The sequence below is a fragment of the Panthera onca genome, chromosome B1, assembly GCF_046562875.1.
Source record: "Panthera onca isolate mPanOnc1 chromosome B1, mPanOnc1 haplotype 2, whole genome shotgun sequence".
NCBI classification, from domain to species: Eukaryota; Metazoa; Chordata; class Mammalia; order Carnivora; family Felidae; genus Panthera; species Panthera onca.
Genome location: NC_138342.1, coordinates 108,190,578 through 108,215,162, shown reverse-complemented (window position 1 = coordinate 108,215,162; position 24,585 = coordinate 108,190,578). Strand labels below are relative to the sequence as shown.

General features: G+C 37.0%; 2 protein-coding genes across 3 annotated transcripts in view; both read right to left on the bottom strand.

Moving 5' to 3' along the window:
* Positions 1-12,944, bottom strand: part of SLC25A31 (solute carrier family 25 member 31) — a 28,380-nt gene extending 15,436 nt beyond the window's left edge. The window contains exons 1-2 of the mRNA XM_060654224.3: positions 12,559-12,944; positions 2,929-3,056 (exon numbers count right to left, since the gene is read on the bottom strand). Of these exons, the coding sequence (XP_060510207.3) occupies positions 2,929-3,056; positions 12,559-12,802 (372 nt within the window). The 5' untranslated portion in view covers positions 12,803-12,944. The remainder of the gene's footprint in view (positions 1-2,928; positions 3,057-12,558) is intronic.
* A 2,770-nt stretch (positions 12,945-15,714) lies between these two features.
* INTU (inturned planar cell polarity protein) overlaps positions 15,715-24,585 on the bottom strand; it is a 99,241-nt gene continuing 90,370 nt past the window's right edge. For both annotated transcript variants that reach the window (XM_078445766.2, XM_060654227.3), the window contains exon 16: positions 15,715-19,013. In XM_078445766.2, coding sequence (XP_078301892.2) covers positions 18,902-19,013 — 112 coding nt within the window. In that variant the 3' untranslated portion in view covers positions 15,715-18,901. The remainder of the gene's footprint in view (positions 19,014-24,585) is intronic.

Sequence of the window (24,585 nt, the reverse complement as noted above, 5' to 3'; positions counted from 1 at the left end):
CTGTTTTGTATGCTTGGAACATTGGGCTAACTTATATGAGTTTGATCTCTTGGGTTAGGGAGTAGTGGCTAGAGTCTGAGTAGTTAAGGACACTCACATTCCTTGCCTATGCAACTGATCTCTCCAAAAAATCCTGGACTCCAATGCTCAAGAGAGCAATCCTATTTGGCAACACATCATGTGTATTGTCACACATTGCTACTGGGAGAATTAAGTGCTGTCCATGTGACTCTACTAGGAGAAGACCACTAAAAGCTTGCATCTGGTTTCTCCCAGACTCTATCTGCCTTTTCCCTTTATTGATTTTAACTATATCCTTTTTGCTGTAAAAAAACAAACAAACAAACAAACAAACAAACAAAAAAAACCAACTCATGAGCATAATAGCTTTTCTGTGCTCTCTGAGTCCTAGTTAATCACTAAAAGTGAAGGTGATCTTGGGGACCTCTGATACAAGTTCTGAGTCAAGAAAAGTTCTAATTATTATAGCTAGGAGCTAAGAAAGACAGGGATATTTTTCTGAGTGCCTATCATCAAGCACAGTACTATGATAATAAGCACCTTATAAGTAATGTCATCTAAACTTCACCAACTACGAGGGAGGTATTCTTATGTCCAATTTTTAGATGAGGAAAATAAGGATCAGAGACGTGACTTTCAAAAACCCACAAAGCTAAATAACACAGTGCCAGGATCCAAATCCAGACATTCTAAGTCTAAAGAATTTTCTTCATTACCTTTATATTTCCCACTACATATTAGATGGTACAAAGTACTCCGTAAACATTTCTTAATGAAATATAGACTGTGAAAAAAGGGGAATAAAGGATATACAAGGAAATTAAAGAAGACAGCAACAAACAAATGTTCCACAAACAGTTGCTTGAACCCACTAGAGGGCGCCTAGGTGGCTCAGTAGATTAAGCATCTAACTTCAGCTCAAGTCATGATATCACCATTTGTGGATTTGAGCCCCACGTCAGGCTCTGTGCTGACAGCTCAGAGCCTGGAGCCTGTTTCAGATTCTGAGACTCCGAGTCTCAAACTTGTGCTCTGTCTCTGTCTCTCTTTCTCTCAAAAATAAGTAAACATTAAAAAAAATTTAAGATTCTCCCTCTCCCCCCTACCCCTTTCTCCTACTCTCAAATAAATAGATAGATAGATAGATAGATAGATAGATAGATAAATAGATAAATAAAAATAAAAAGAATCTGCTAGGACAGCTAGATTGGTTGGTTGGCTTTGGCTGGTTGGGGGAAAAAGAAAAAGAGAAAGGATGAAGGCAAAGAGAGACTGTGTAAGGGCAAGGAGAAGACTTTGTAAGGTATTTAAAAGGGAGACCTTAAGAGTAATGTAGGTGGTTTAGTGTATACAGAGTCCTAGTATAAACTAAATTTGTTTTGTTGCCTAGAGGCAACAAAACAAATAGAAACCAAAACAAATGACATATAGCTCATATGAATAGGCAGTTTTAAAACTGAAATTTTATAACCAAGGGAGTGATTACCTTGAAAAGAAAAAGTACTTTTTCAATTCAAAAAACAAAGGGGGAGGGTGCCTAAGTCACTTAGTCGGTAAGCGTCTGACACTTGATTTCAGCTCAGGTCATGATCTCATGGTTGTGAGAGCAAGCACTGCATCGGGTTCTGCGCTAGGCATGGAGCCTGCTTAAAATTCTCTCTCTCCTTCTTACTCTACCCCTCCCCAGCTCAAGATTTCATGTGCTCTCTCAAAAAAAAACCCAAAAAACCAAAAACTAAAAGAAAAAAAAAGAATTTTCTACCTTCAATTTATTGCTTCCTGTTTTTGTTTGATTTTCTTCCTATGCACTTTAATCTCAACTAAATAGAGACTTAGTCATAAAAAAGAAAAAAGAAACAATGTACTTCTTTAAGAAATTAAATACCTCAGATATGTAGGAATACATACCTGTCCACTGTTTTAAAAAAATTTTTTTAATGTTTGTTCATTGTTTGAGAGAGATAGAGAGAGAGAGATGGATTGTGAATGGGGGAAGGGCAGAGAGAGAGGGAGACACAGAATCTGAAGCAGGCTCCAGGATCCAAGCTATCAGCACAGAGCCTGACATGGGACTTGAACTCATAAACTGAGAGATCATGATCTGAGCTAAAGTCAGATGTTTAACTGACTGAGCCACCCAGGCACCCCTTTTATTAGAGGGAGAGAGATAAAGGGAGAGGGCACACATGCATGCAAGCTGGGGAGAGGGGCAGAGGGAGAAAGAGAGAGAACCTTAGGCAGGCTCCATGCTCAGTGCAGAGCCTGATGTGGGGCTTGATCCCAGGACCCTGGGATCACGACCTGACCCAAATATCAAGAGTTGGATGCTCAACTGACTGAACCACCCAGGAACCCCTGTTGACTACTTTTTTTTGCTGTAGAACAGTGCAGTAGAACAGTGATTATAACATGTAAGTTATATTAAAATTAACACTTATTCAGACAAATATTATCTTGGGACAAAAGATCCTTTAGTTATTAAAATCGTGTTAAGAGATTTAGAGAAACTTGTAAAAAATGTAATTCTATGTTTCTCAAATATAGTTTCTATAACATAATACATATCGATATGTTAAAAGTTCCTATGTCTTAATTACTACTTCTTCTACCACTTTAGCACCTCCTCCCCAAGTAAAACATCACAGGTTAAGACAAATGCAACTATTTCTTAGAAAATAATAGATATTAAAATGTACTTACTGGGCGCCTGGGTAGCTCAGCTGGCTAAGCATATTACTCTTGATTTTGGCTCAGGTCATGATCTCAAGATTTGTGACATTAAGCCCAGCATCAGGCTCCAGTGCAAAGCCTGCTTGGGATTCTCTCCCTCTACCCTCCCCTGTTCACACTCTTGTGCACATGCTTTCTCTCAAAAATAAATAAATAAACCTAAAAAAATGTACTTACCTGTTTTTCTTTATTAACTCCAGACATGAAAAGTTGTTTGTATTTGTCCTTAAAAGCAAAGTTTAGAGCTTGTGTTGGAAAATACCGGATAACATTTGCCAAATTGCCACGCCAATAACTGAAGAAACCTACCAAAAAACAAAAACAAACAAACAAAAAACATACTAAATATAAACTTGTATTATTATTAAAAAATTCCCATAGTTTTAACAAACTTAGTTATTTGAACTATCTAAAATTTATACTCTTTCTCATGAGAAAAAATTAAGTTTATGTGTGAATCCACTGAAGAAAACAGGCAGTGTTAACTCCATGTGCCCCATTCCAATTTTGTTAATTTCCAATAAAAAGCCTTAAATACCTCAAAACCTATGGAAAGTATTATCAGTTGAATACAGGGCTTTCTCCTAATAGAAAAACAGAGCTCACCAGTATTTGTCAGAGAAGCTAGTAACCCTTAGCCTCATTTCCAAATCATGACATACAATTCCTATTATTAGAACAGAATTGGTTTGTATACATACATATGAGAATGAGAAAGCTGTTAAGAGTCTAAAGTATCCTCACCTTTATGTTCTGGAACCTAGCCAGAAAAGGGATCAATTTACAATTCAACGCAGTCTCCAGAGGCCTGATGGAGAGGTTAGAGGAAAATTTCCAGGCCAATAATCTTCCCACTTCAAATCTCCATGGATTGACCAATCCTTAAAATTCAGTCATTGTGTTACCCCTATAATTCGCAACTACCTTTAAAATCCAGAAGTGATCTAGAATACAATAGGCTATCTCTTAAGTAGCCATAGTTGTGTCTACTAGATTACAAATTGTCCAATGGTTTGATCTTGCTACTTTGAATAGGATACCTCTAGTCCAAACTTGGAGAATACTCAGAATCAGTCTTCTAAAGATAAAGATTCAAATGAAAATAATCTCTGTTGACTGGGCTGATGTTCAGAAACTGAAAGTTATATTTATTTGCTAAATAAGAAAGTCTGCTTTGTGGGGGAAAAAAAAGAATCTTGGTGAGTCCCAAACTGCATATAAGGCAATTACACAAAGATAATTAAGAAACATATTTAATAGCTAAGAAATAATCTGAGTATTCACAACTGATTCAGTCTCTACTAGGACATTTAACATGTAATGGTACTGAGTGCTTCCTAAGTACTTAGTATGTGCTGGCACAGGACAAAGGGTGTATATTTCATTTAATCACCACATTATGCTTATGATATAGGCTCTCCTACAGTACCCATTTTATACATGCACAAAGTGAAACTTTAAAAGTTTAAAAACTAAGGGGGCGCCTGGTGACTCAGTCGGTTAAGCGTCTCTTGATTTCGGCTCAGGTCATGATCTCACAGTTCGTGAGGAAGAGCACTCTGCACTGGGCTCTGTGCTGATAGTGTGGAGCCTGGTTGGGATTCTCTCTCTCTCTCCTTCTCTCTCTGGGATTTAAATTGAAAAAAAAAAAATTGTTTAAAAAAAAAAAAACCTGAGTTTAGAAAAAGTGTCATATATCAAAAGATATTAGAATTTCCATTTTATACATGGCCCTTAAATATTAATAGTCATTTTGAAAATGGTTGACCCATGGGCGCCTAAGTGGCTCAGTCGGTTGAGCGTCCGACTTCGGCTCAGGTCATGATCTCACAGTGTGTGGGTTCGAGCCCCACGTCGGGCTCTGGACTGACAGCTCAGAGCCTGGAGACTGCTTCAGATTCTGTGTCTCCCTCTCTCTCTGCCCCTCCCCCACTCATGCTCTGTCTCTCTCTCTCTCTCTGTCAAAAATAAATAAACATTAAAAAAAAATTTTAGGAAGTGGTTGACCCAGCTGAGTGGTACTGAAATATTATGGGTTTTAGACTATAAGTTATTAGTCATAATTCTATAATTATGATTATAGTCTGAATTAATACCTCACAAAACAGTGTCATATTTAAGAGCAGTATAAAGGATTGTAACTTTGGCTAATGAATTGTATATAAATGGAAGATTTTGGAAAGACATCTGGAAATTAACATGAGAGCATAACATAGCGTTGGATTTATGATTAAAAAGGTTTGTTACAGTTGGCTGAAGAATATATTCTTTTTAGGAACCCTTTTGCACTGCTGGTAGGAATGCAAACTGGTACAGCCACTCTGGAAAACAGTATGGAGGTTCCTAAAAAAATTAAAAACAGAACTACCCTACAACCCAGGAACTGCACTACTAGGTATTTATCCAAAGGATACAGGAGTGCTGATTCGAAGGGGCACATGCACCCCAATGTTTACAGCAGCACTATCAACAATTGTCAAAGTATGGACAGAGCCCAAATGTCCACCAACTGATGAATGGATAAAGAAGATGTGATATATAGATACAATGGAATATTATTTGGCAATCAAAAAGAATGAAATCTTGCCATTTGCAATAACGTGGATGGAACTAGAATGTATTATGCTAAGCAAAATAAGTTAGAGAAAGACAAATATCATGATTTCACTCATGTGGAACTTAAGATACAAAACAGATGAACATAAGGAAAGGGAAGCAAAAATAATACAAAAACAGAGAGGGAGACAAACCATAGAGTCTCTTAATGATAGAGAACAAACTGAGGGTTGCTGGCAGGGTGCTGGGTGGGGGGAAGGGCTAAAGGGGTGAGGGTCATTAAGGAGGACACTTGTTGGGATGAGCACTGGGTGTTATATGTAAGTGATGGATCACTAAATTCCATTCCTGAAATTATTACACTATATGTTAATTACTACACTATATGTTAACTAATTTGGATTTAATTTGCATCCTTTTTAGCAAAATTGCATTTGCATGAAAAAAACCTAGAAAATTCATCAAAACACAGGCCAGTGTCTCAATGAAAATCTAGAAACAAATAATTCCCTAGAAGTATACCAGGAAAACTGGCAGCTCTTAATGGGTTATATCTGAAAAAAATATAATCTCACATACATAAAATACTTTTGCATATATTTCACAGAACTCATGGATTCCTTGAAGCTACAGTGTCAGGTTAAGAACTCCTGTTTTAATCTTTTTCCATAGATCACCCTTAAAAACTTTATTCTTATTCCTTTCTTTGCATCTCACTGCTGTACCATGCTTTTAGGAACTTCAGTGTCCCTGCTAAGAGTGCAAAGGGAGAGAAACCTCAAAGTGAAATTCTGAATGCATTTTCTATAGGAATGTTATTTCTGGGGGCTAGGTTTCAGGGTTTTATTCATCTATAGTACACTAGGTACCTACGTAAGTTTCCTCAGAAAGATTACAAAAACCTACTCTATGTATAATGCAAGTTTGTATCAAAGACACTCATTTATAAATGAATATCAGGAATACATGCTTGTAAATTTAGGGAAGTATACATACTGATTAAAGAGTTAAAACTTATTGAGCACTAACTGCAACAGACACATGGTTGAATATTTTACAGCCATGATTTTGTTTAACTCTCACAACTATCATATCAGGTAGGTACTATTATTATACCCAGTATATAACTGGGGTGATTGGGGCTGAGATAGGTTAAATAAAAACTGCTGAAGGTCACAAGGTGAGGAAAAGGCTGGGACTTGATTCCAGAATCCAACTCCAAACCTAGATCTATTAAATTCTACTGCCTCTCTATAAAAATCCATTCTGGATAAAAATAGTATTTTTTGGTCAGATAATCCATTCTAGATAAAAACCAGTATTTTTGGTCAGAAAAACACAAGAGAAAAGGATGATGCAAATGTAGGAGTATTTTGATATTCTCTAGTCATACAGAATAAAAGGGCAATTTCCTAAGATATAATCACAAAATTGGTAGGGAAAAACATAGTGATTGTGGTATCTTTCTTTGCTAATAACAAAATATCTAAGTTTTTTACTTAATTGCTAAGAAAAAAATAATTTCTTCAAAATTTAAGGCTGAGAGGGGCACCTGGGTGGCTCAGTCAGTTAAGTGGCTGACTTCAGCTCAGGTCATGATCTCGCGGTCTGTGAGTTCAAGCCCCGTGTGAGGCTCTGTGCTGACAGCTCAGAGCCTGGAGCCTGTTTCAGATTCTGTGTCTCCCTCTCTCTCTGACCCTCCCCCGTTCATGCTCTGTCTCTCTCTGTCTCAAAATGAATAAATGTTTAAAAAAAAATTTAAGGCTGAGAAAAAACCATCATGAACTTAATTCTGAGAAAATAATTAAGAATTAAAATGGAACAGGGGCACCTGACTTCGGTTCAGGTCATGATCTCACAGTTTGTGAGTTCAAGCCCTGCATCAGGCTCTGTGCTGATCGCTCAGAGCCTGGAGCCTGTTTCAGATTCTGTGTCTCCCTCTCTCTCTGCCCCTCTTCTGCTCACACTCTGTCAATCTCTTTCAAAAATAAATAAACATTAAAAAAACACATTTAAATAAAAGAATTTAAATGGAACAAACAAATGAACTTGGGGGAAAAGAGAAGGAGAGGCAAACCATAAAACAGATTCAACTATCGAGAAAAAGCAGGGTTGCTAGACATGGTGGGGGGATGGGTTAAATGGGAGTTGGGTATTAAGGAGGGCCCTTGCTGTGATGAACACTGGGTAGTGTATGTAATTCTACACCTGAAACTAAGATTACACTGCATGTTAATAAACTGGAATTTAAGTAAATACTTGAAACAAACAAACAAAAGAATTAAAATATAGACCTGATGGGAAAATGAGAAAAAGTTACTGGTCAACTTATTAGCCAAGCCATGATAATGTTAAACATGTTTGGGTATATATATTCTAGACTGGTGTGCTACTACATGTTTTGACAATATGCCTATCAGTAAAAACTATGTAAGGCTGACTCTCAAATATGTACACATTAAAAAGATTACATATATTTTCTACTATACTACTCTGCTATGCACATTTGTAAAAATACCCAAAACAGAAATTAAAGGATGTAAAGATTCTTCATTTAAAAACCTTTTATTTGGTACCTAGTACATAGTGGACCTGCTAGGGATAGCACTAAGGACCAAATTTCTTGGGTTTACGGAGCTTATATTTTAAGGGAGAGAGACCAGGGAGACAGACTATAACAGATAAATATGTCAAGTGGCTTTAAGAATAAAAATAATATGTGGACATGGAGATTGAGGAAGGGCTATTTACATAGGGCAGTTGGAGAAAACTTCTAGATAGGAGATATTAGAGAATAACTTAGCATTCATTTGAACAATTAAACAATATATTTAGATATCTTGCTAATCATGATGTTTTCACACCATTATTTGCTATTATCTCAAAGCACCCTTGAGGTGAGGTTCATTCTTAAGAATAAAATAAAATAAAATATTTTAAAAAATGTTAAAGACTAGTGTACATGAATATATATTTCAAATAGTCTTCTTGATACTTTCAAATATTCAAACAGTCTTCTTGTCTCTATAAATCCAACTGAGCAAACAGAAACTATGTTTATTACATAATAATTGAGAAAGGGTGCCTGTCAGCCCCTCTTTAGTATGCAATTCATTTTCTTTTTTTCAGAATGCCTTAGTGTCTTAGGATTTGTAACTGACATTTGGCCCAAGCATAGATACCAGTCCCAATTCATATACCAAATATTAGTAATGTTTATGTTTACTTTCCCATTTTATTTAAAATGATGTCTTTCCATATCCCAAACCACTGTCTTCAAGATATAAAAAACCTCATAGCCAGAAACTCCTAAAAGAGGAAAGAAAGATCTGGTAGATGCTTAAAAATGAGCTGCCTAGATCAGATCTTTAAAATATTTGTTTACCATATATGAAATAAAACAATTATTTTTTAAAAAACAATTACTTTAAAATATTCTTACATATATGCCTATTGTGCCCAGTGAAAAATTATAGCACAGACACCAAAATGTTACCTGTGGGGATTTCAGTGGTGAGTTGTTTTACTTTTTGATTCTTTATATTTTCTAATTTTCTATAACATGAATTTTTCATGTAATAAAGGTTTAAACAGTACTAAATAAGAGTATGCATACAAAGTTTGAAGGTCCCACAAACAACTAAAGCATACAGTAAATCTTTAACAACAGCATCAGTCAAGATAAATCCAGAAGCTTTTACAAGCCAAGGAAAGCTTATAGGGTGTATGAAAGATACCCAAAGAGATGTTGAAAGCTAAGTCCAGAGATTTAAAATGAAGAGATCTATCCTTGGTGTAGAAAGAAAGCAGAGATAAGTAAGAAGATAGTGAGAGACCATCTACTTGTGCCTTATGGGTTCATGTCTCTCAAGTTCGTTTCATGTTGCCTAAAGAAAGGAAAAATCATCAGTAAAATTAGAGGAAACATGAAACACAAGAGAAACTTCAGAGCATTTGAGATGAGGATGTGCCTTGACTTTCAAAAAAGGGACAGGAGGTAAATTCCAGAAAATAACAATTTCAGAACTTCATTGCCCAGTAAAATTCCAGAATGATCTACCCTAGTGATTCTCAACCTTACCAGGCTCAAGTCCTCTATATAGAATAAATATTTAACATTACTTCCTTTAGGATCTAGAAATAGAATTCAAAGACTGTGACTTCTTCAACAATTTTTTAAAAATCCATATAATGCCCTCTCTACCACACAGGAAGTGAAAATAAACGCATTTTAAATAAAATAGGGATTATATTTTATTTTTTAAATGTTTACTTATTTTGAAAGAGAGAATTGTACTGAGAGCTGTTCACCATTGTGAAAACTCATGTCACCATGAATGCTTACACATGAGTGGGGGAGGAGCAGAGAGGGAGAGAGAGAAGCCCAAGCAAGCTCCACACTCATTTAGTTCCTGACGTGGGGCTCCATCCCACCACCATGAGATCATGACCTGGACCAAAATCAAGTGTCGGACACTTAAATAACTAAGCCACACAGGCGCCCCTAAAATAGGCATTTTAATTAGTAAATTGGTGAGGCATGAACACACCACAAAATTGTCAGATGCTTGCTTCCACTTAATAATGAATGTTATACTTTAGATACCATTAACATTTCTTTTAAAAGGGCTTAATAAATATATTTGTGTATATGTATGTATAATGATCATGAATTCAGTAGTTACAAATGAAGATGATGCTTAAGTGGTGATCAAATATCACAAGAATTGGTAACATAAGTTTTTACAATGGTGAACACCTTTCAGTACAATTCTTTAAAAAATTTTTTTTATTGTTTGTTTTTGAGAGACACAGAGAGAGAGAGAGAGATCAAGTGCAAGCAGGGAGAGACAGAGGGAGACACAGAATCCAAAGCAGGCTCAAGGCTCTGTGCTGACAGCTCAACTCGGGGCTCAAACTCACAAACCATGAGTTCATGACCTGAGCTGAAGTTGACAATGGACTGAGTCACCCAGGCACCCCCTCTCAGTACAATTCTTAACAAAACAAAATACAACAGTCCTCCTACTCACAAGGTAGTTGAATTACTGAATCAGTATATATGGAAACTATGTCCCAGACAGTTTGTGTTTATGAGTAAATCAGAGTTAGGTTCTAAGCTTAGAAAATCATAAACAGGTTTTACTACTACATGAATGTCTAGTGGGAAAAGTGAGCCATTTAGGTTGCAGAATAAGTGTCTGTTGCACAGGACTGGCCATGTACAGCAGCAGAATGTTTAGCATCCCTGGATTTTGCCTTTTATATCATTGCAATTATATATTATACCCTTCTATCTTTGTGCTAAACAAAGAATTCCCTCCAAGTTTGTAAAAATGCCCCTAGATGGCAATATTATCCCTGTTGTGAATTATTAGTCTCTTAGCATAGGATGTACCATGGAGTGTGTATTCATAACAAGGCCTTGTTTATAAGAACATAAAACATCTTGGGGCGCCTGGGTGGCGCAGTCGGTTAAGCGTCCGACTTCAGCCAGGTCACGATCTCGCGGTCCGTGAGTTCGAGCCCCGCGTCAGGCTCTGGGCTGATGGCTCGGAGCCTGGAGCCTGTTTCCGATTCTGTGTCTCCCTCTCTCTCTGCCCCTCCCCGGTTCATGCTCTGTCTCTCTCTGTCCCAAAAATAAATTAAAAAAAAGTTGAAAAAAAAAAAAGAACATAAAACATCTTAAAGTTCTGCTTATGATCATCTCATCGGAGGGTAAAGAAAGCAAGCACTAGAATACTATTTAGAATGATCTCAATTTACAAGAGCCATATTGAATATGTTTAGGTTTAAATATTATTTAAAACAGTTAAAATATAAAATAAATTAGCACTGATCAGCACCACCTGACTAGAATATTTAACTTTACCTGACTAAATATTTAAAGCAGATTAGCTAATAATAAAGAGTCCCCTACTTCTGTGAAGAAGTCTTAGAATATAAACCAAGTGGAGATAGGTTCCTACCTTTCCTGTAAAAACCTTGGGGGAAACGGGAAGCTTACAAATGGGAGTGGAGAAATGTGAAGCACTATGAAAGATCTGAGCTCAGCTCTCCAGGTGAGTATCCTAAATTTACAGCTTAGATGATGCCTTAAGAGTTACACACCAAAAAAACCCAAAAAACAAAAAAACAGAAACAAAAAACAGTTACACTCCACCCTAAATACCACACCCAACAGGCCTAGAGGAGTTGTAACTACATCTCTGGGGAGAGAATGGTTTTCTCATGGAAGAGTAACCTGGCATAGACTTAGGAGTAGAAGAAAGGGCAGGCCCTGAAGTTGAAGCCACTCACTTCTTGTTCAGGCTACACAATAAACAGGCCTATTCTCTTTTTAAAGTTCTTGTTGAGTTTTCAACTGAATACAACTACATGGGTGATTTATAGAAGATTTTTGATAAATTTATCCTCTTATCTACTTAGCTAACTTAAGAGCAATTCTGCAACAGAAGGGTATTTAATGGTTAACAAAACGCTTTATTTATCCCTTGAAATCATTTCGGTATCACTGGAAAAAAACCTTTACAATGAAAAAAAAATCAAAATTTTAATTAAGGCAGGGCTGATACAAAAAGAAAAACTGGTAATGTTATTCTCGTCTTTATTTAAAATTTTGATATTTTGCTCACTTTGGATTTTTCAAATTAACTTTGATTTTTAAAAATACTGCACTAAAATATCATTTGTCTTTACTGAGTTTTGGGGTACCCTCCTCCAATTTGTGCACGGGTGAATGCCTCTTTAGTTTCAGCCCTGGTCTTCAGTAGTTCTGAAGAATGAACAGAACCTCTTTTCACTCAATAGGTAGCAGAGTATTGGGAGGCTCCTACACTACCATACTTGGAGTACTTCTAAGAATATTATTTCAACAAATATTTAAGCAACTTAAAGCACGTGTTAACATGCCTAATGGCATCTCCCTCAATCCTGGGAGGTCAACCATTTTCCTTCTGACCCAGGCACAACTACAGCAAGGTGTAAATCCCGATGTGAAGGAGAAACTTAAGCGAAAAAAGAGAATGTGGTGGCCTCTCCTACCCAGGACTGGTCACGTTACAGGCCTTCCTGGCTCTGGAAAGGGGAGCCTCTTAGGTTGGCTAAGAAACTGAACTGTCAACGGTATAGAAACAAACGCATCACGGACAGGCACATCTGTGGTGCAGTTACCCACTCCCGCCCCTTTCCCCTTTTCTGGCAAGCTGACCCAGACCGGGAAAGGTTGGCACGGTGGCCTCTGGTACGCACCCCGCTCGCGGGGAATCCGCACCAGGCAATCCACCATGCCTTTGTACTGAGACTCGGCGCTGATCTGTCGGGACGACGCCTGCACCTGCAACAGCAGCTTCACCCGCTCGATGGGCGCCACGGCTGTCTTGGACACAGCCGCTGCGACCCCGCCGGCCAGTAGGTCCTTCCCGAAGGACACGGGGTCAAAGAGCCGCTTTTCCGACTTCTTCCCCTGCCTCCCCTTCAGAGGTTCACGCTGCATGGTGGGAGGACGGCGGTAAAAATGGGCACCAGCACAAGGAAAAAAAGCCTGAGAGAATCTACGAAGGGAAACCTAAAACCGCTTCAGCTTCGTCCTGGCGGGAAAGCGACGCTCAGGTTGCCGCGAGATCGGCGCGCCAGGGCCTGGGGGAGTTCGCGGAGCTGCGCAGGCGCCTCCAACCGCCTCCCGCCTTCTGGCACCAGCCACGTGACTCCCAACACGTGTCTCCTCAGCGCTGAGCGCTGCCTTTGATAAACCCGGGTCTGGGTTTTCCTTACTGCCCGCAGTGTTAGCAGGCGATGGGTACTGAACTGTGGAGGTGCAGGAAGGGAGAGTGCGTAACTAGTCCTGTATAAAGATATTTAGTAGGCAAAACTAGAACATAGTAGAGTAAGCCAACGTGTGGGGTTAATCAAGTTTTAAATTTTGGTTCCCAGAGTTACCCTTTCATTTTCTCTTAAAAGTTGCTTTATTTCTGCTCCTTGAATTTAGCAGGGCTTGTTTATCTAGTCACATTTTCAGGCTGGCTTTGCTGATTGCACCCCAATAGCTTAATTCGACATGTTCCTCTTTCGTTTGGATTTTATTTAAATTGGTAATTTCATCTGGAGCAGTGTTTCTCAATCCAGACAGCCGAAAGAAGAGAGGGCTATGCTGTTTTAACTAATGCTTGGGCTTGGGGAGGCTGAGAACCAAAGACCTATTCTAGAACAGTACCTCACAAACTTAATTTAGGATCGCTTTTCACTTTAAAAAAACTAAGACCACTAGGAAGCTTCTGTTTTTGTTATATATTGATATATTTATATTCAGAAACTGAAACTGAAATTTTAAAAATATTAATTCACTTAAAATAGCCCATATAAAAATAACATTTTTAAATAAAAAGTAACTAGTTTTCAAAACAAATGAGAATAGCCTTGTTTTTTATTTTTGAAAATCTCTTCAATTCCTGCCGTAATAAACGACAGCTGGATTTACATGGCTGCTTTTGTACCCAGTCTACTGCAATACCACACATTGTGGGGCTGTTGGAAAACTCCACTATGCACTGAGAGAATCAGAGTGAAACAGACAAGTAACGTCTGAGTATTATTAAGAAAAGTTCTTAGGGGCGCCTGGGGCTCAGTCCGTTCAGCGTCGGACTTTGGCTTAGGTCATGAACTCCTGGTTCATGAGTTTGAGCCCGGTGTCGGGCTCTGTGCTGACAGCTCAGAGCTTGGAGTCGGTTTCTGATTCTGTTTCCCTCGCTTTCTCTGCCCCTCCCTCGCTCATTCTCTGTCTCCAAAAATAAATAAATGATGAAAAAAAAATTTTTTTAAGTAAAGTTTTTATCTCATGGTGTCTCCGAGGAGGTCCTGGTGACATCTATATGCATACCACAGTTTTGAGAATTCATCTGGAGTGTTACCAGGTTCAGGTCTGACTCTGGGCAAGTATATGCAGTAGATATACATCTATCCTGGACATGAGGTCTTGCTGTATTTTCTTTCACCTTGCTTTTTTTCACTTTGTACATCCTGGAAATCTTTCTGTAGTAGCATCTAATATACACTTATTTCTTTTTTATAGCTTATTTGATGGTTTCTAATAAAGAGACCCTATTTTATCATCTCTTACTCTGTAGGAGTTAGTTGTTTGAACTTGAGGTTCTAGTTTTTTATTATCTTAAGTGTGTTATAACACTTTTAATACTACTTGTCACTAGTACAAAACCATATTTAGGCCAGGGTTCCAGAGCAGGAATTTTGTTTATATTTTGATTACCTCATACAAAAGCAGGTGGCAAGTCCTGCTGGTACCATTTTGGTGCTACCTTCCTTTCCATGGCAGCTTATTCGACCCTTAACTGGTTTTGCGGCCAAATCTCTCCATTTTACATGCTGCTACCAGATTAAGCTTTCTGAAGCAATTGCATTAATTATTCCTAGGCTTAAAAGATTTAAAATCTTCTCATTGCACGGATTTCAAAACCCTTTGTGAAATCCATGCAAATTCAAGACGTGATTGATGTTTTATCTGCAAAAATATGAATAATAAAAGAGGTTTCGGTCTCTTTTATAGGATATTAAAGTATTAACAAGCACACAGGGAGAAATTTAAGGGGGCACAGGGAATGCTTGAATCACATTCCAGGCAAGATTGTGTTCTTAAGGTGCCAAGAAAGGTCAAAGGAAGATCTCCGGTCCCAAGGAACATATATATATATCTCAGACAGAAAAGCAAGTGTTCTGTTGTTCCCCAGGCAAATTTTCTCTTCCTTCCTTTCTTGACTCCCTTTCCCCCGAAACCCCACTTTTGACCCTATAGTTGACAATGTTTATAGCACACAGATTTATCATATCCTCAAGCTTATTTCTGACATACATTCATTGACAGAAGATAGCAAAAGTGAAAATACTTAGAAATGTAGCTTATTACCTTAAGAGCTGTGGATCAGCTCTTTTCTAAAGTCTGAGCTTAAAATGTTTCACCAGCTGCATTGCATTTTATTTACTGATTTTGGGATCAAAAAAAGTTCTGGTGATTTACATGTTGATATAAAAGTACAGCATCTCAGGGCCTTTGAGCTGTTCACTCCGCTTTCCTTAGAAATCAGCATGGTTAGTTTCCTCTTAGTTCAGGTCTAGGGTCACCTCAGTAACCCTTTTTCTGGCTACCCTATTTCTCACACTTCCTATCCAATTTCTTCCTTCACTTTTTTTTCCCTCTTGCTTTTATCAACATATTTTACTTATTTGTGGCCTTCCTCTTCCACTGGAACATCAGGTCCGTGAAGGTCCGTTTTTAGCTGTTTTGTTCACCGCTTTACCCCTGGCATCCAGAACAGTGCGTGGCACAGAGTAGAAAGTCAATAAATATTTGTTGGCTGAATGCATGAAAGGACAACACAACTGCAAACATACCTCCAAACCATCTTTATTAAAGACTATCAATATAAAAATAGCTTCATTATATAGAATAGAGAAATACAACTCTAGAAAATTAAATCATTTTCACACAGTTTAGTGTATAGATTAAAGTTTTAATAACATTTAATAATGTATTTTAGAATATCCAAAGTATACATCCTTGTTCTCAAAGTGTTCAGTGCTGAATTTTTTTCTCAGATTTTCCCCAACACTTTGTACAGTAGCAGGTATGATTTAGCTGGCTCCTGGATTTTCAACCAATGGATAATAATAATAGATGGTGGTGGTAGTAGTAGTAGCTAACACTTTTACAGCGTGTGCACTGTGCAGGCACTATTTAGGGGGAACTTACACAGATAACAAGTAGTTATTCACAATATTATTTCCAAGAATTTTCAAAGCAGACAAACCTACTAAATTGGTTTCACAACTTTTCCCATTTGTGTCAGAAATATAAAAAAGCAGGCACTGCAAATTTACTATCTTGCCAGTATGCATCATCATCAACAGTTTCTTGGCACAAATAAGAAACTCTCCTTTGCTAAGTACAGTTCTCTAACCCGACAGAAAGAAAACAAAGGAAGAAAGGGGAGGAGGGTGAAGGGTGGAAGGTGTAGAATCTAAAACATAATTTTGGGGGGGCTACAAGATATATGATGATAAAATAGTACCTGGTATTTCCCAAAATTGATAGTTCTATAGTCTTTTGCATTCATAGTCTAGTAAAAGGGAACATTTGCAGGATGCTAATAATAAAATCCAACTTAAGAATGTTTCTGTATCTGCTAAAACATACCTCTGGGGTATCTGCACTTTTACTTTGTCCCTTTTTTTAAAATAAAGTGGCAGATAGGCAGTCATTGGCCAATAGTCAGATTGATCTTTCAGATGTGCATCTCAATAAATTTGGAAAATGGGCAGCTAGATTTAGTTACAATGCTTACTTCAATATCCATTTAGAGATGACAACCACAATGTTTGGTTTTATTTCCTAAAAATGCAATGTCTCTGCAACATGAACATTACGCTATACATCTACAGTGTAGCAAAGGATTTTCCCCTTATTAAGGTAAGTAGACTACTTTGTCTTTTTATTTTAGTTATTGAGTGGTGGTCTCAAGATTCTTTGACACCATTAAAGCAGTTCAAAAGACCAAAATTTCATTAAATGAAATTTTAAAAAGTCCCTTATAATAAAACCTGAGATATTTTAGTTCAGTCTGTTTGAAAAGCTGAGGGGATTAATAGCTGCATTTATTAATACATCTCAGTATTGAAAATAGCACATGGTGTTTGGGGGACATATTAAGAAATTTAAGACATTTAATAAATACTTATAAACAAAGTTCCTTAAACTAATGCAGTGGTAAAGAGTCTACCATTCTGACCAATACTGTGATCTTAAGGGGAGGATATTTTAAGCCATTTTGTACATTTCAAGAACCAAAGTTTCTTGCCTTGATTTCAATGTTAAATTTAAGGCCCACAAGTCACTAATAGGACAAATATAGTCATTTGCATTTTAAATACCTGGGTGAAAATTTCTCAAACTGATTACAGAGAGGTAACAGTGTTTCTTTTAAGACCAAATATTTCAGGGGCGCCTGGGTGGCTCAGTCGGTTGAGCGGCTGACTTCGGCTCAGGTCATGATCTCGCGGTCCGTGAGTTCGAGCCCCGCGTCGGGCTCTGTGCTGACAGCTCAGAGCCTGGAGCCTGTTTCAGATTCTGTGTCTCCCTCTCTGACCCTCCCCTGTTCATGCTCTGTCTCTCCCTGTCTCAAAAATAAATAAATGTTAAAAAAAAATTTAAAAAAAAAAGGCCAAATATTTCAAATGGTGCACCCACTATGTTTTACAGTTAATTCTAACCTGGAGGGCTCATGTTCCAGGCGTCTGAGGGGAAGGAAATAGAAACTGATTTTACATGTGTTGGCATAATTTTCCTTCCAAAGCTTAAGTCCTGAAGAAGAAAAAACCCAGTATTGTAGTCTTAAGGGCATCTGAGACTTCAGAAGGATCCATTAGGTAAATGGTAATAAAAAATGCAGTTATTATGTTTTTCCTTCCTTCTCAATCTACCAAATTGTCACAGTCAAAGAAAATTCTTATCTCATTAGTTTTCTTTCTCTACTAAAGGTCAAGTAAACTTTTGCTCATTAAGGAACTTCCCTCTGGGAAAACCCAACACATAATGAGACATATTTGTAAGGCAAAAATTAGTACTTAACAAGTCACCATAGGATTACTTTAATCCAAGTTTTTCAGTGTTTTTTAACATGATTAGGTTCATAAAAAGATTTACATACAGCTGTCTTGAAATTCATGAACTATATAAAATGTGTGTGCATACCTGAATATATTTCAACGAAAAGAAAAATAATAAAAGTTTACGGACACTAAATAGTTAAAAACCATACTCTGGACAAAACAGAGCTGATCTGAAAGAGTAAAGAGAATCAAATAAATAGAGAAAAAAGTTTAATTTTCATTCCTTAGTTCTTCTACCCCATAGTGAGGTATCTATTAAAGCACTTAAACTAAAGAAAAGTATTTGATCTAATAAGGAGTCAGTACTTGGACATTACAAATTTAGATACTGACGAGTAGGCAAGAAGAAAAAAAATTGCACATGTTACTTAAGAGGGACTTTAGAAGTCTCAATGCAGTCATCTCATTTATACATGAAGATTCTGAACTCAGAGAGGTACAAAAACTTGTTCACGGTCACAGCACTAATTAGTTACAGGACCTGGTCACATCCTCCAGTTTTGTGATTCTTTCACCAGATATCCTCATTAGTCTTGAGAAAAATACACAAGTGAATTTACTTATGAACTGTGTATTTTTTCAAGATAAATATTTCCTCAAGATAAATATTTCCTCTATTAATTTTATATAAAACTTCACATTATTTCAAACTAGTCAATAAATTAACATTACATACAAAAAATGGAAATAAGTTAAAAATCCCTTCTTATTTTGATCAAGTATCTTTTCAAAAGTCTGACAATACTACATAAGATTTAGTGCATCAAACCCAAGAGCATATCATCTCAATATTTAACATTATTATGTTCAAAACTGAACAGTTAAAAGAAGCTAAACCTTATCTTCTTGTGTATGTTTTCAGCAATCCTAACACTGTTCAATGTTCCATGCATAGTTGCTATGCATCAAGAAAACACAGCTACAAGGTTAATCCAAAGAACAATTTAAAAGCCATTTCTATGGCAATTTCTGTGACTGAATCATGAAAACAGACGTAAAGTTCTTGAAGTTTGGGACGAAGAAAGAGTCTCCTGTAGAGGAAAAGAACACACTCATTTCAGAAATTCAAAAAACAAAAATCAAAGGGAAAAAACTCCAATCTTTTAATATATCTTATTTTTGTTTTTGAAAGAATTAGTAGTGAATTAAAAACCACTAGTCTAAATCTATAGTAGGGGGAAATATAGCTAGATTAATTTTTAAATAAATAATATATGTCTTAGGTCAATTATTTCTATTTTTCCAGAGTGTAAAAAGCCTATTTCATCAATAAGTAATTACCATATCCCTCAGTTTTAAAATATTAAATGTAGTCATTATTATTACAATAAAGTCAGTTGATGTTAACATCATTAAGTACAATAGTTACTGAACACTGCCATTTACTTTCTAAATGTTAATTATTATTAAAACATTTTAAATATATGATTTGTTTTTGGAGATAGTATTCAATTGGAAATACCATTGAAACTTTGATTTTTTTAGAGAGTTAAAATTTTGATATATTTATGGGGCACCTAGGTGACTCAGTTGGTTAAGTGCCTGACTTCAGCTAAGGTCATGATCTCATGGCATGTAAATTTAAGCCTTGCGTCAGGCTCTGTGCTGACAGCTCGGGGCCTGGAGCCTCCTTCTGATTCTGTGTCTCTATCTCTCTCTGCCCCTAGCCCTCTCACACTCTGTTGCTGTCTCTCTCTCTCAAAAATAAATGAACATTAAAAAAAATTAAAAAAAGTTTTTTTGATACATTTAGTGGACACTAGTATATACAAATCAAACTTTTAAATCAGAGATAGTTTGCCTGACTTCCTTAAATTTCTCTATTCTTTTTTTTTTTAATGTTTATTTATTTTTGAGAGAGAGAGACAGAGTGCAAGCGAAGGAGGGGCAGAGAGAGAGAGACACAAAATCTGAAGCAGGCTCCAGGCTCTGAGCTGTCAGCACAGAGCCTTATGTGGGGCTTGAACTCACGAACCGTGAAATCTTGACCTGATCCCAAGTTGGACGCTTAACTGACTAAGCCACCCAGGTGCTCCAAATTTATCTAGTATATACATCATCATAATTCAATACCTCTTGATTCTTTCTATTCCAATTGTTGTGAATGTAGTTAAGGCTCCACTGCACATGTGCATGTATGCCTAACTGTTCTTATCTCTGTTCTGTGTCTACACTACTCCCTTTCTTGCTCCTGGTGTAATCTTACAGTAGCACATCTCTAATCAGACTACACAGAGTTGAGCTTATGCTGATGCTCCTCCTAACTTTGGTTGATTACACAATCACAATCACAAGGAGTTTACTAAAAATATAGAGTCCCGCTATCCTAGATTCTGTTAGTGGGTCTGGGGTGGGCCACAGGCATCTCTGATTTTAATAAGTGACTCAGGTGATTCAAAATCTTATGGACCAATACACAGGATTACTTCTTCCACCAATTTTTTTTAGGTTAAATTTTGTTTGTTATTTATTATTTATTAATTTAAATATAATTTATGTTTAAGTTAGCTAACATACAGTGTATACAGGGTACTCTTGGCTTCGGGAGTAAATTCACATGATTCATTGCTTACATACAACACCCAGTGCTCATCCCAACAAGTGCCCTCCTCAATGCCCATCACCCATTTTCCCCTCTCCCCCGCCCCTGTCAACCCTCAGTTTGTTCTCTGCATTTATGAGTCTCTTGTGGTTTGCCTCCCTCCCTCTCTGTTTGTAACTATTTTTTTCCCCTTCCTTCCCCATGGTCTTCTATTAAGTTTCTCAAATTCCACATATGAGTGAAAACACATGATATGTTTCTCTGACTTATTTCACTTAGCATAATACTCTCCAGTTCCATCCACATTGTTGCAAATGGCAAAATTTCATTCTTTCTCATTGCTGAGTAGTATTCCATTGTATATATATACCACATCTTCTTTATCCATTCAGCAGTTGATGAACATTTGGGCTCTTTCCATAATTTGGCTATTGTTGATAGTGCTGTTATAAACATCGGGATGCATGTGCCCCTGTGAATCAGCACTCTGTATCCTGTGGATAAATTCCTAGTGGTGTTATTGCTGGGTTGTAGGGTAATTCTGTTTTTAATTTTTTGAGGAAACTCTACACTGTTTCTAGAATGGCTGTACCAGATTGCATTTGCACCAGCAGTACAAGAGGGTTCCTGATTCTCCACATCCTTGTCAACATCTGTTGTTTCCTGAGTTGTTAATTTTAGCCATTCTGACCGGTGTAAGGTGGTATCTCAGTGTGGTTTTGATTTGTATTTCCATGATGATGAGTGATGTTGAGCATTTTTTCATGTGTCTGTTGGCCATCTGGATGTCTTCTTTGTAAAAGTGTCTAGTCATGTCTTCTGCCCAATTCTTCACTTGATTATTTGTTTTTCCAGTATTGAGTTTGGTAAGTTCTTTATAGATTTTGAATAATAACCTTTATCTAGTATGTCATTAGCAAATATCTTCTCCTATTCCGTCATTTGCCTTTTAGTTTTGTTGATTGTTTCCTTTGCTATGCAGAAGCTTTTTATCTTGAAGAGGTCCCAATAGTTCATTTTTGCTTTTATTTCCCTTGCCTGCAGAGATGTGCTGAGTAAGAAGTTGCTGCAACCTCAGTTGCAAAGGTCAAAGAGGTTGTTGCCTGTTGTTGCCCTCCTCTAGGGTATTGATAGTCTCCTGTCTCACATTAGGTCTTACGTCCATTTTGAGTTTATTTTTGTGTATGGTGTAAGAAAGTGGCCCAGGTCCATTCTTCGGCATGTTGCTGTCCAGTTCTACCAGCACCATTTGCTAAAGAGACTGTCTTTTTTCCATTGGCTACTCTTTCCTGCTTTGTCGAAGATGAGCTAGCCATATATTTGTGGGTCCAATTCTGGGTTCTCAATTCTATTCCATTGCTCTATGTGTCTATTTTTGTTCCAATACCATGCTGTCTTAATGATTACAGCTTTGTAGCACAGGCTAAAGCCTGGGATGGTGATGCCTCCAGCTTTGGTTTTCTTTTTCAACATTATTCTAGCTATTCAGGGTCTTTTGTGGTTCCATACAACTTTTAGGATTGTTTATTCTAGTTCTGAGAATAATGCTGGTGCAATTTTAACTGGAATTGAATTGAACGTGTAGATTGCTTTGGGTAGTATAGACATTTTAACAATATTTGTTCTTCCATTCCATGAGCATGGAATGTTTTCCCATTTCTTTGTGTCTTCTTCAATTTCTTTCATAAGTTTTCTATAGTTTTTAGCATACAGATCTTTTACATCTTTGGTTAGGTTTATTCCTAGGTATTTTATGATTGTTGGTGCAACTGTAAATGGGACTGATTTCTTGATTTCTCTTTCTGTTGCTTCATTATTGGTGTATAGAAATGCAACTGATCTGTACATTGATTGTACATCCTGTGACTTTTCTGAATTCAAGGATCAGTTCTAGCAGTTTTTTGGTGGAGTGTTTTGGGTTTTACATGTAGAGTATCATGTCATCTACAAAAAATGAAAGTTTGACTTCTTCCTTGCCAATTTGGATGCCTTTTATTTCATTTTTTTTGTCTGATTGCTGAGGCTAGGACTTCCAACAGTATGTTAAACAACAGTGGTGAGAATGGACATCCCCACTGTGTTCCTGATCTCAGGGGGAAAGCTTTTAGGTTTTCTCCATTGAGGATGATATTAGCTGTAGGTCTTTCATATATGGCTTTTATTATGTTAAGGTATATTCCTTCTATCCCAACTTTCTTGAGGGTTTTTATTAAGAAAGGATGCTGTATTTTGTCAAATGCTTTTTCCACATCTATTGACAGGATCATATGGTTCTTATCTTTTCTTCTATTAATATGATGTATCACATTGATTGATTTGCAAATATTGAACCAGCCCTGCAGCCCAGGAATGAATCCCACTTGATCATGGTGAATCATTCTTTTAATATACTCTTGAATTAGATTTGCTAGTATCTTGTTGAGAATTTTTGCATCCATGTTCATCAGGAATATTGGCCTGTAATTCTCCTTTTTTAGTGGGATCTTTGGTTTGGGAATAAAGGAATGCTGGCTTCATAGAATGAGTCTGAAAGCTTTCCTTCTGTTTCTATTTTTTGGAAAAACTTGAAAAGAGTAAGTATTAATTCTGCCTTAAATGTCTGGTAGAATTCCCCTGGGAAGCCATCTGGCCCAGGACTCTTATTTGCTGGGAGATTTTTGATAACCTATTCAATTTCTTCGCTGGTTATAGGTCTGTTTAAATTTTCTATTTCTTCCTGTTTGAGTTTTGGGTGTCTAGGAATTTGTCCATTTCTTCCAGATTGTCCAGTTTCTTGGCGTATAATTTTTCACAGTATTCTCTAGTAACTGTATTTCTGTGGTGTTGGTTGTGATCTTTCCTCTTTCATTCATGATTTTATCTATTTGGGTTCTCTCTTTTCTTTTGGAGAGGACTGGCTAGGGTTTTATCAATTTTGTTTACTCTTTCAAAAAACCAGCTCTTAGATTCATTGATCTGTTTTCACTGTTTTTTTTTTTTTAATTCTATATTGTTTATTTCTGCTTTAATCTTTATCATTTCTCTTCTGCTGGCTTTGGGGTTTCTTTGCTGCTCTGCTTCTAGTTCCTTTAAGTGTGAAGTTAGGTTTTGTATTTGGGATTTTTCTTGTTTCTTGAGATAGTCCTGGATTGCAAGGTATTTTCCTCTTAGGACTATCTTTGCTGCATCCTAAAGTCTTTGGACTGTCATGTTTTCATTTTCATTTGCTTCCATATATTTTTAAATTTCTCCTTTAATTGGCTGGTTGACCCATTCATTCTTTAGTACAATATTCTTTAACCTCCATGCATTTGGAGGCTTTCCAAATTTTTTCTTGTGGTTGATTTCAAGTTTCATAGCATTGTGGTCTGAAAATACGCATGGTATGATCTCAATTCTTTTATATTTATTCAGGGCTGTTTTGTGACCCAGTATATGATCTATTTTGGAGAATGTTCCATGTGCAGTTGAGAAGAATGTGTATACTGCTACTTTGGGATGAAAAGTTCTGAATATATCTGTCAAGTCCATCTAGTCCTGTGTGTAATTCAAGGACATTGTTTCTTTATTGATTTTTCTGCCTATATGATCTGTCCATTGCTGTAAGGGGAGTATTAACATCACCTACGATTACCATATTGTTATCAATAAGATTGCTTATGTTTGTGATTAACTGATATATATATTTAGGTGCTCTCAAGTAGAGGACACAAACATTTACAACTGTTAGCTCTTCTTGATGGACAGACCCCTTAATTATGATAGAATGCCCTTCTTCATCTCTTTTTACAGTCTTTAGTTTAAAATCTAGTTTGTCTGAGACAAATATGGCTGCTCCAGCTTTCTTTGGACTTCCAGTAGCATGATAGATGGCTCTCTATCCCCTCACTTTCAATCTGAAGGTGCCTCAGGTCTAAAATGAGTCTCTTGTAGACAGTATATAGATGGATCTTGGTTTTTTACCCATTATAATATCCTATGTCTTTTGATTGGGGCACTTAGTCCATTTACATTCAGAGTGATTACTGAAAAATATGGATTTAGTGTCTTTGTGTTATCTGTAGGTTTCATGCCTGTGGTGA